Here is a 12,871-nt window from a genome sequence, read left to right on the forward strand (position 1 = left end):
TTGTACATTTTTTTATCAATATATTATGTATGTTATATAAAACGTCTCAAACGTTTATTATTGTAACGAGATTCGATTATCACGATTGTCTTGGTAAAATTCGAAACGAATCTAAAAATGTATATAGAAGTTATAAGATATTTATTGCAAGCATACACTTCACAGAAATAATCAAAATATTTAAACAGTGAATTATTCACTACATTAATAAACCACTACATTGGCTCACTATCTTTAGCGGTAGTTGTATGTTTAGGATCACTGTTGATGCCGTATACTAATTTTTTAGTATAAGCGTATGTTTGCAATAATTATCTTTTTAACTTCTATATATGTATGTATATTTGCCGAATTGATAGAAAATTTTAATCACAATAATCGAGTCTAATTACTAGATTGTAGATTTTTATTTATTTAGGGAAAATTTCAAAATGCAAGAAAGCACAGAATGAGTATAATATGCAAAAATATATAAAAACAAATTTCTCTTTATGTACCATTATAAAAAATAAATTTCTGTAGATATTCGCAGTCTATTTATTACAGTGCTACTAAGATTTCAAAATATTTCATACAACATACACCATATGTTCATGAAAATGTTCCACTATAAGTGTTCGAATACTTTCGCACGTCATTGTATTTTCAAACAACTTTTGCATGTTCTGTCGTAATTTTAAACTCGCATAATATCTCCTCGGTTTCATTTACAAATTCAGAAAGAAAGAAAGAAAGAAATGACGGGGAGGAAGAGAAATGCAAATGTTCCACGCAACTACTGCAAACCAAAGTTATTGTTTATTAGAACTTACGAGTCGGCGGGAACATGGGTTGTATGGTTTAGGAATGAAAGCTATACATTATCCGTGAGATCCCTAGAAAAGTCGATGGAGCCAGAAGGAGAATGAGGGAGAATGTCGAGTGAGGGTGGGTGGGGAAACGAGCGAGGGGAAAAAAGAGAAGAAAAGCCGGAGAGGCGACACGGAGGACGGCTTTCCACTTGCGTTCGACCGTTTTCATTAGAGACTCAGCGTCATGTTTATATCGTGTTATAACGATCGACGAATTTCTTACAAAATACTTTGGTATTTTACGCTTCTTTTTTAAAATATCACAGCCCCCCAACGCAATAATTTAACAATAATAATAGTGAATTCGGACAAGTTGCGATATTGAGTTTTCAATCGAATAAAAACGAATATTAATCGCGCTACAGAGCAACAGTATTTAATCGTCAATGTAGAGGTTATGTAACCATCATGATAAGAGATAATGAATCCAATTAGCGATATGATCATTGCACAGTAATTTACCAACTAGCAATATTACTGAGAATTGACAAGTTACAAATTTTAGGTTATAAACTGGTCTTTTATAATTTTACAGCCTTTACATCAGATAGTAAAATTTGCTTTCAAAACATCATCTGCTTCTTTACTAAATTCGTTCGTGTTACCTAAAGATATTTATTAATACTAGTTGTAGCTTGTGATATACAAAATGTAAAGTATTGCTGAAAGTGTAAGATAGCCCCGGTGCAAGAATATTTTATATTTAATGTTTAAAATGTTATCGAATAAATAATAAATCATAAAATAATCGATAAAATTTGTTCTCTATGAAAGCACGTTTCAGCAAGTGTGTACAGTATTTTGATATTTTATAAACAAAATATCTGTCGAAGAAAACAAAAGTATCCTCATTCTGTGGCAATGAACAGTGAATCAAAACAGAAAAAAGATCGTATAGATAGATACATATCGAGATTCGAAAGGTTGTCTCTAGTCTCAACTCTGGTCCCTGACCTAACCTATCGGAAAACGTGGAGTTATCAGAGCGTATATTGGTTGTTTTGCGAGCGCTTATTCGCGTTTCAATTTTGTAGCAACGACCAGTGCATGCGTCGAATCGAATTTTTCCTTCACGAGATTACCTTTGATCATATCTGGACTGTTCAAATTTCAAACCTCCCTTCAACTGCCGGTATATAACCTTAAAAGTGAAACGCTAAAGGGTAATTAAACTTCATAAATCATATCGCGATCAAATTTTATGCCGTGCGTAAAAACTTTAGGCATTTATTCGATCAACGAATTATTCAAACAGTTCTGAAATTCTTTGTTATAACATCATCTTTCTGCAAGGATAATAATTTTGACTTACGTACAATGGCTACGCTTTGTAAAAACCTTTTTACGAATATGTATATCGTGCGTGTTGAAACTACTGCTGTAATGAGACTCTGCTACTCTACTACTGTAATGAGATTGTATTGATAAAGTTTAAAACAGATTTAGAAATGAACATAAAAGCTACAAGTTGTTTTGTACATGTTTAAGACGTAAATGGTACGGAAAGGCACGATAATTTTGCAAAATGGCATTATATTTGACAACAGCGATGAATGAATGTAATTATACTCCAAATATGTTACTATCGCGAATACAATAGAAATTATTTAGTGCAAAAGCTATTAACATTCACAGAGTTAAATTTTCCAGTTTGTAACTTTCTTTTAACCACCATTGTATACAGGATATCCACAGAAACACGTCAAATAACCATCGAGTAACTTCAAAAAATCTACGCGTATGTGGTAATGGTGCGGATGTCGTTACTGGTCGTAAAGGTTAAAATAGAGGTTAGTTAAGGAAAATCTCGCTAATCTGTGTCAAGCAACGTAAATGGAAGGTTAACAAATTCCGCGTGAGTTTATGAAAGAAGCACGGACGTTGCGGAAGCTGGCGAAGATAACGCCAGGCCAGATTCTGTAAACACTGTTATCGGTACCGCCGATCGTACGTCCCTGCATTGTAATCACGGGAAAAGGATACGAGAGAGCCGCGCGAGACTCTGTGCTATGCCTATACCACCTTATAGTTACGTTTGCCAGCGCAACCGCACGCTAATGAAAGAATGGATTCATTTCTTTGACGTACACGCAACATTTACTACTCTGTTCCACTGATTTCCTCTAAATTGAATATACACATAGGTGATGCATAGAAGAAATCATAGAGGACATACTTTGATGAGTATAAATCACGTGTAATTATTACATGTATTTGTCATGTGTATTTATTAAATATAGGGTTACCTAAGGCCATCCGATGGGTCAATAGATGCTTATGGTGGTTCACGAAAATATTTGTATATACTTACTATAGAAAATTTTGATGAGTATACTATATTAGTTATACGAAACTTTTTGAAATTTCATTAGCCCTTTAACGAGACAGGGCCTGTCGTGGTTATTTATATTGATCAAATTTCAAATCAATTCGAAAATGTATATAGAAGCTACGATATATTTATTACAAATATATATGTATTTATTTAATAAGGAATTAATATACAACATGAATAATGGTCACAAACATAGAATTAGTTCTAAAATTGGTCTCGCTAAAGATACTGTAGCTGATTAATGTATAATGAGCAATAGATTGTTCAGATACTATAGGTGATCTTTGTGACATGTATGCTCGTAATAATATCTTCTAACTTCTATGTCATGATAATCCTGTTTAATTATCATGCAAATGAAATTTCATAAGGTTTTGTATAACGCACATGATCTATTAACACAAGACTTCTATTAGTGTTCAAATATTTTCGTAAGCCAGTATATCTTCGTTTGCGTTTTGTTATGGAATGGAAGTCGTAAACATTCTTTTATTTGAGTGAAAAATACAAGTTAATAACATTGCAGGATCAATAGTAAGAGGTTAGAGTATCGATACATCGAATTCAATGTTCGATGAGGAGGCGCTTTCGAAGGTGGCCAAAGCCAGTTAAAAATAGACACCGGTGTCACTGAAAATAAAGACTGCAGTATACCACTCTATGACACCGATTGCTCTGCTTTGATGCGTTCAACCATCTTGGAACGATACTTTTCGAACCGCCATCGAACCTAACCTAAACTACTAATAGGAAACTTCTACCTTAGAAGTAGACTGCGGAATGTTTTGCATTTATAGGAAACTGGAGTGCAGAATTGCATAGAACGCACATAATATGAAAAAATATATAAAATATTGAAAATATAGTACTTTCCATAATACTTGATGGATAAAACGACTTTCTATCGGGTCTGTACTTTTTTAATTATATCCTCAAAAAGATGAATTTGTGTAAACATCTGCAGTACATTTATAACTTTACATATTGGATCAAACAGTTGCGATGAAATATTTCTAATTCGTATATAAATGCTTTCAACCGATCGATAACTACTATGGAATTGTGAAAATTCAGTTCATAACATTTACAAACGTGCACGTTTGAGTAGTATTTTGGGTACATTTGACTAGCATTTTAGATAGTACTACAGCAACTCATTGAACATTTACAATAAAAAACTTTTCTTGTACGTATTGTGTTTTTAATAAAATATTTTGAAATTTCATTAGTACTGTAATGAGACTCGATTAACATTATTATATTGGTAAAATCTGAAATCAATCTGAAAATATATACAGAAATAACACGATATTTAGGTACTGGAACATGTTTAATTAAAAATTCATATGTATATAGGACGAACAGCCATCTTGAACGTATAATAAGCATTAAAGATGATTCCACCAAATATTGTAGCTTATTAATATAATCAATAATTGACTGTGTAATTCATTTGCTGATTTCTATATACTGACACTGAATATTTTCTAACTTCAAGGTTGTATTCATACTTTTGGAAGTACTGGCCACAACGTTATTATGCGGCCTAATTAAGGTTTAAAGTTAAGTTTCAAAATGTAACGCGATAAAGGGTGAGGTTCCCTGCTTGAAGCTAATGCGCCTTATGGTAATTGCGGCCCTGTGTAACTTCTATATATTTTAGACTTTCAAACTTTACCAATACGAATAATCATAATAGTCATATTTTGCTGCGGTACTAATATAATTTCAAAGTGTATTGTATAACACATATGGTATATATATAGATAAAAAATGTTTGTAAGCTTTCAAATACCTTCAGCTATGTGATAATAACGTAATACTTTCTCAGTAAGTCATTGGAGATAAAATAAACAATACTACAACCTGCTCGGAATTGCAGTATTAAAGTTGACAGGGTTATTACTGTTTTGTTCGGTTCATTAAGAATCAAAGAGTTAGTCAGCTAGTGGTTAGAGCGAATTGACGCTGGCGAATAGTTAATCATGTTATGATAGACACTGCCAAGCCGGACGAAAATAAATCGTCCCCCTCGCTCGTTAAGCGTATCTTAACGATGCGAAATATTTGATTAGAAAGAGCGCGAGGGTTCTGCGGTCTCGCACGCGCGTACAATACGATCCGTTTTCCTCCATCTCCATCGAATTCCCCTATCTAGAGACGAATCCTTGGAAACGATAAGAAAGTTACTACAAATCCAAGGGCTCGCAACAGAAGCGGTCTCTGTCCATGTTCGTCTGTCTCCAGGAGAGCTAAAAAATAATCTAACCTCTTAAATTTCTGTTCGATATATTTTATATTTTTTAAACGAAATATTCATTGCATTATATAATTTTTATAGATGAAGAACATGATAAGTTATATTTTCCATCATGCATAGAGAAGCAATTTTTAAGTTTGATACATTGTTAACCAATCTTATATCAAAACTATCTTTTATTTGATTTTCGGATGAAAAATGTTTTTTTGATTCCCTATCGAAGATTTAACAAATATTGCTAATGTTAGTTATGTTCGGATTAATATTATGTTAATAATATGGGTTAATGAACAATGTTAATTTGTGAATGTTTTATAGAACATGTATAAAATAAATTAATAAAATGAGTCACTGAATGTACACAGACACTGAAGCGCGGTATTTTCACGGTGTTGTAAATTCTAAGAGTACTGTCCGGCCAGCAAACATCAGGCCCAATTTCGTCAAGTCCCTCCGCCATTTCCAATTTACGAGGAACGTTCGTTTATTCCCGGAAGTAGCGTTTTTTGATGAAACTGGATCGAGTCTAGTAAACGCGTATTTCACGAGAAGAGAAAAATTTCGAGAAAAAATTCGATCATTCTTCCGTTCCATCTGTGACCTTCCGAGCGCGCAATTTTCCAAGAAACTCTCGAGAACACACGAGCAGTGAAATCAGCGTGCGGCGAAAAATAGCGCATTTAATTATAGGTCAAATGCGAGATTCCGCGGGGCAGCTGTTTAAATAGCTACGCATTCGATGGTCGACAACACTTTTGCAAAAGACTCGCTGTTTGATGAAAACACGCCTCAACCCTTCGTGGTTCTACATATGTTTAAATACATTCTATTATATTCTACATCATTCTGTTTTATTCCATGTTATTCTATTCCATTCGATTCTTCTCAACTTTAATACAACAAATGTATTCTTTATGTTCCAAATTAATCTAATAGAGATAATACCGAATGAATGTATATATGAAAATATAAGAATTCATTTAAACTATGAATAGATTTTCAAAATAGATCATCGAGTATGAACTGATTGAGATAAAACGTCAAATGGTGCTTGGACTGCGAAGGTTTAAAAGATTATGTACACCAATTTCGTCAATATGTACAGTAAGTTCATGAATTCAACATACCGTTAAAAATCAAAAGTATCGGTGATATTTAAGGATAATGTAGATCACCTCAAAGTCATTCCGAATTATTGAAATTTTAATTTCTCCAATTCGTTGAAATATACCTAATAAAGATATCGATCGCATCAAATTAAATAAAGAATCTTTGGTAGACTAAACTTTCCTCGTTTTTGTTTTCGATCCTATCGATTCCGAGATCACGGGACGATGAAAACAATGTGCTTGGGTGAGTAATCCTTCCTATACTTCCGACAGCTAATTGTAAGGGAGAGCGTGAGCGAGAGAGAGATAGAGTTATAGGCGACGATAGGCATTAAACAAGGACAGAGAGATCCGTACGCCTGCTCGCTGAGACACTGTTAGTCATACGCATACCTGCCTACTTAGGGAATTCGAAGCCAAGTATGGCAAGACCTTGCGTTATCCAAATTGATGGTTTTGTAGTTACGCGGCGCTTTCATCGCTCCTGAATCCTTTGTTGCGACAACTGTTTGTTAACCGCATTTTATAAATGTCCATTGCGTTAATGGTAATTTTTAAGATTTACTATTGGGAAAAAGCACATAAAATTTCAGTTTGCAACGAATTTGTAGCGGCTTATTATGGTTATGTTATCACTGAATCGTAATGTTATCGTGTTGTGATAACTCTAGATTTTGTTGTTGGGAAACGACGAACATTTTCTAAAGGAGTAATTGAATTGAGTTTAGTAGTAATCAATATGTTTTTGAATTTAGTATAGAACAGACAAATAGTTCTATGAAATAATAAGTCTCTTATTAAGTCTTGTTAATTCGCCAATTGAGAAACGAATAGATACATCGAATAAAATACAAAGAACAATACAATACAACATAAAGAACAAGGAAATGGGTATGGAGAATATAAAAAATACTTTTCCATTCTGAAAAATTTTAAATATAAGAAACTTAATTATAAGCCTAAAACGCGAATGTTTGAATTACTTGATGAAATAAACGGGCCTAATGCAAAGTGGAACAACGCTTTTCTGCATTATTGGTGGATCTAGCCTGATGTTCCGCACGATGTTGCACAATCTTGTCATAGCGGAGGATTGCTTGCGACGCATCGTTGATAGGAGCATTCAACTCGCGATAAGGTAATGTTCGTGATTAATCGCTTCAGGCCCAATCTGCGGAGTCGTTCGCGGGGACGAGCATGTCAATCTGCGAACTACGCGACATAGTCGTCTCTTGACTATTAAAATACGAGCGTGGCCTAACGTCTTCGAACGGAGACGTTTTTGGAAATATGGCTGTCGGACGTCAACAGTCACAAACCACCATATTTATGAACCGAAACAAGGGTCACGCACGGTCGATAAATCTGTACACAAAGGCTGTTCTTGGACAAACCATCCAACAATTACGAGATGAAAGTTAAAAATATATCTTAAACGATTATTTTTGGGAAGTTGTTTTTAAATTCTGTAACATTTAATATAGAAAAGAATGCTACGAACTTTTAAGGATGGATATAGTCCTGTTCTTTTACTCGCAGAAGAAAGAAAAATGGATCGTCACCAAGTAAATTCGGAAGAAAGAATTCCTAACCAGCAATCTTAAAGAATTATGTATGTATCTTTTAGAGAAGTTTATCCTTCCAACTAAACTCTACAACGTTTACTTGAACGTGGATGATCTTATTTATGTCGGTTTATCGGAAGATCTCGTGAGACATCAGCCGCGGTATTAGTTCGCTGGTAGTTCGGTCGATTCTTCGACGAAATATGTAGGTTGTATTTCCCCTCTAGGGGCGCGTGTCAGTGTGCACGACGGCACGTGCGTGAATGCGTGTGTGCATAGCCACAAAGAACACGCATGCGTGCAGACACAGTGGGATGGATGCCATTGGACGATGGCTGCATCGGATCTCCCAACGGCTTCTCCCTTCAGGACTTGGAGTCACGGTTTTACGCGTTTCCTCGACTAATCAAAGAAACGACCTTTTTCTAGGATTAATAGTTCGTCTCGAGTTTCTTTTGCCACGCTACATCGTCCTGCTTCTTCGTAAGCAGTATTTAACCATGAAACGATGCTACGTTCATTTCCATGACAGAGTGTGCATTGTAATATATTGTTAAGCGAAACGAAAGCAAAAGTTCCATAAAGTCGTTAGTATATATTTTGTTGAAACACAGACAATGTGACATTTCCAAAGCACACGAGGTTGAAACGTCAAATATCAAACGAATTTTATTTAGATTCGTTCGAACGAACCCTTATCGACGTTTCCATAATGTTGGACTAAACGCGTAAAAGTTGAAGTTAAGTTAACGACATAGACATAAGAGACATAGACCGTGGATGCTTTGTGAAGAGTGTGGTCTTCGTTGATAGGAAGACCCCGTTATTTATCTCTATCTTTTTTTTAATTAGTCGTTTTAATTAATCATTTTCTTAATATGGCATCCGCAGTTTATACTTCGTATATCTGTAATTAACGTTTCTTTCTAATGTCGCAATAATCGAAAGATCAAAAAACCAAAAGAGAATACGATTTAAAAAATACCTAAATACGAAACGACGGTGGAAAACAGGATACAGATACGAGTAGAGGGTTAGGAGCATTGTCCACCTGTCCACCTTCATTCCCCCAACCGGCCGTGAGGCACCTGCGTGACGTCACACAAGGAAACAGCTGGTCGCTCCCTTCTTACCTGCTTCTGGCCGATTCGCTTCTCGGCAACCTTCCTCTGTCTCTCTTTCTCCTCGTGTACGCGTTCTCCTCCTCCCTGATCTTTGTTCCTTCTTCCCTTTATACCGTTTCTTGCTCGCGCGTTGTTTACTTTTTCCTCCTCTCTCTTGCCACGCCATTTCGATCGAGCGTCCTCTTCCATCTCGGCCGCCATCTTGCTCTCGCTCAAGCACCATAGCTCTCTTTCGCTCACTTTCTTACACACACCCGTTTCATCTCCAGGATCTTTCACTTGCTCATTCATCTGCTCGCTCACTCGCTCTTTGGTTTCAAGGACCTCTCACTTAGATTTCTCACTTGTTCGTCTGGTTCATCCTTCTGTCGTAGTCTACGTAGTCTGTCTCGTTCTGACATATGGCAGAGGCGCCTCTATACTGTTTTGAGTCGCGACTCTTCTCACCGTGACTAGATCTACAAGCTCCTTTAACCTCGACGTCTGTGATACATAGAGGAGCACGTGAACAATTTCTAAGTACTCATGTGTAAAAGAATGCTATCCTTTGTACCGCTATCGTGATTCGTCTATAACATAGACTTATTAAACGTTTAAATAAAAATAAAACTTCTATTATTATTATTATTATCATTATTATTATTATTATTATTATTATTGTACTTAGAAACCGTTTTCTTTTCTACGCGGAGTTCTTTCGTTACATAAAAATTTACTGCGATATCTCGGCTGATATTTATGCACCGAGCATACTTTCTAAAGAAAGTGGTCGCTTTAACCTCTAACTAGGTAACAAAGCATATTTCTTTCGAAATCGAACGAAATGAAAATTTCATTCCTCCATAAGTTTATTTATAACAAAAAGATAATATACAGAAATACTAATAAATTCAAAAAGTAAATAAAAAAAATAATGCTCATAATGTTATCACATTTCCTTACTTTCAAATTTTGTAATTTATTGATGCAATTTCTGTGTAACTCAATTATCGTTATTTCGTACGTTCATAATATTTAGAAGATCAAGTCCTTTATCGAATTTAGTGATCGTTTAGCCCTTACAAGATCACGAATCTTTCTGAAACGTATTTTTTGAAAGCAGTGGCGATGTGTCTACCTGGCTACTCGAAGGTCGATGTCTCGGGCCTGATACGCGTCTATTGTGTGTCTGGCTTGTCCCGCCACTTAATGCACACAGAAATATCCGTGTCCCGGTGGCGATGCGCGTGCGTTTCCATCGTAACGTTGCCGCCACGCTGCTGCGAGCGACATCGAGAGAGTGTGCGTTCGGGAACGTGTCGAGCAGGATTTCAGAACATGAAAGTGGTGTGCTCTCTCGATAGATTCCGCGTCGCCGCCTTGCGCTTCTATTTTGTCCTTCTTACGTGCGTTATAACTCCGAGTAATCCTCTGCGATCCATGGATTTCGCAAACACGCTGGGGAAAGTGCCGATCCATTCCATCACATATTTTGCTATTTCATTTCTCTTTCCCGAAACTTAAACGATGTTGTATTATCCTTTTTATATGATCGTTTAAAAATAAATAGTTCTAATGGTAACTACGAATGAGATTTAAAATCGTTAGATTCGAGATTAGAATCGACAGAAAGGAATTATTTAACCCTGATGAGGTATCCAGAATTGTGTAATTTAATACTATTCTTTCCCTAACATATGAAGATCACAGTTAATCAATTTCAATGATGATAATCAATTTTGATGATATATCAAGACTAATAAAATACTAAAAATTTCCTTCTATATTATTATAAGCCCAACCCTGTTGGACATTCCAAATATAATCCTTCACTTGGTTGTTGATAAAATTTTATAGACGTATTAGAAAAGTGAAATGAGAAGTCACATGTATATATCAACGACTACACACAACAAAAATAATCTATTTGTTACCCTCTGTGGTTAATAGCATTCTTTGTCAAAAACATAGGTTTGGGCTTTTATGAGACCCTTCAAAATGTTCTATCTCGACCGGCCTTGAGACTACCAAAAAACCAATCGATAGTCTCGACGGAAGAGGCTCGTAAATTTACGTGGTTATCGGGGTAGGTCGAAACGGGACGAATTTTAAGCCATGTCAAGAACTCGTCGAAGTTGTGCTTCTTTGAAGCGTCGCGATGCGGAAAGAACAGCAAAGACATTACTCGTGCGCTGTATTTCCAAGAAACGGTGTATCTAATATCGTTTTCTGTTGGTGATTATTGATTCACGTCTAAGTTCGAACATCTGTCTCGCAAACGATTTAAATTACAATATATGTATAGCTACTATTCTTATCGTATGAAGTTACTATTGTCACAATTGATACGGCTGTAAAAAATCGTATCGATATTTCGCCATGTTTAGATCAGTGGAATAACTCAGTTGCCAGAGTGTGCTTCGTAGAAATGATAAGCAAATTCGTTATCCACACGTGTCGCGTTAAAAAACAATTTTTAACTCCGTAACAATTCTTTTAATTCTAACATCTCTTCATGTTCTTCGAAAATCACTTCTTCGATATGATAAAATACATATATATATCAGTCTTTCAGAAGCTAAGCTGACTAACTTCACGTTTTATTAATTTCTTAATTTCTTAACACTTATTTACTTCTTGATAAATGAGTAATATTAGTGTGCTACAGACTTCTATCACAAAATAGTAAAATTTTACATTAAGCAAATAAGCGAACAACTTCTAATTTGTAAAATTTACTTGTAAAAGTTCATTCGTTTCATTATGAAAGTACTTCCAATAAGGGAAAAGAATCTACTGATATATATAATTTGTTATTTACAACACGTAAAACTTCGTGAATAATATTGCATTGTACAAGAGAACCCTATAAATTATTTCTAAATAGGAAACAATTGGTCAGAAGTCAGAGTATAAAAACTAGGGAGCATCTCGTTTAACTCGAAAATGTGGCACATGTTATTCGAGTCGTGCATCTTCGTTCAACTTTTATGTCACCGTCCTGGTCGATGTTCCTCTTCTTCTGCAGGGTTCTCGCGTTAGATAAACAAAGAAAAGTCGTGCTGACGGTAGTAGAGAGAGAGACAGAGGCAATAGAGGAGGGGGCAAAGAATCGTAGCTTCATTTTCGTTCCGCTCGTGCGGCACTCGTTCCTCCTTCCCGTACCTTTCGACCCGCAGCGCCTCCTTTTCCATTCGTTCGTCCGTCTCTGTTTTCTGTGTGCATGCCCGAGGTTTCTCCCCTCGAACGAATAGTGCGACTGCACACAGGGTGTCTCGAAAATGTATCCCGCCCTTCGAATCTTCCTGTCGTCGAACCAAGAGAACGACGTTCCAATGTTTCTGGTTCGTTGATGGAAAAATTTCGTGCAAGGGTTCATCGAGTTTCTTTCTGTTTTAACAGATTTTCCTTGTGTCACGTTCGTAGGAGATTCCTCGAACACAAAGAATTTTCGCTACGGCAGGTTATAATTGAATATTTCGAGGAAGTGAATTTCTTAAGCTACATGTATTATAAATAGCTTAACCTCCACGTGCATGTTAAGTTTAAGAATCCTATTTAATCGTTTAGTAGTTTCATTAATACTTAGTAATTGTCACGCAATTAATACTTCAATTTAGAACTTTGTATATTTTCAAAGAGAAAAAG

The 12,871-nt window shown here is 35.7% G+C and overlaps 1 protein-coding gene across 2 annotated transcripts in view; it reads right to left on the reverse strand.

Annotated features, from left to right (window-relative positions):
• LOC126917706 (uncharacterized) overlaps positions 1-12,871 on the reverse strand; it is a 90,951-nt gene that overhangs the window by 44,562 nt on the left and 33,518 nt on the right. Inside the window, exon 1 of one of the 2 annotated variants that reach the window (XM_050724908.1) lies at positions 9,254-9,748. The exons of the other annotated variant lie outside the window; for it this stretch is intronic. Within the exon in view, the coding sequence (XP_050580865.1) occupies positions 9,254-9,467 (214 nt within the window). The 5' untranslated portion in view covers positions 9,468-9,748. Of the gene's footprint in view, positions 1-9,253; positions 9,749-12,871 lie in introns of those variants that run through there. 2 annotated transcript variants of the gene reach the window in all.

The sequence above is a fragment of the Bombus affinis genome, chromosome 6 (assembly GCF_024516045.1).
Source record: "Bombus affinis isolate iyBomAffi1 chromosome 6, iyBomAffi1.2, whole genome shotgun sequence".
Taxonomy (NCBI): Eukaryota; Metazoa; Arthropoda; class Insecta; order Hymenoptera; family Apidae; genus Bombus; species Bombus affinis.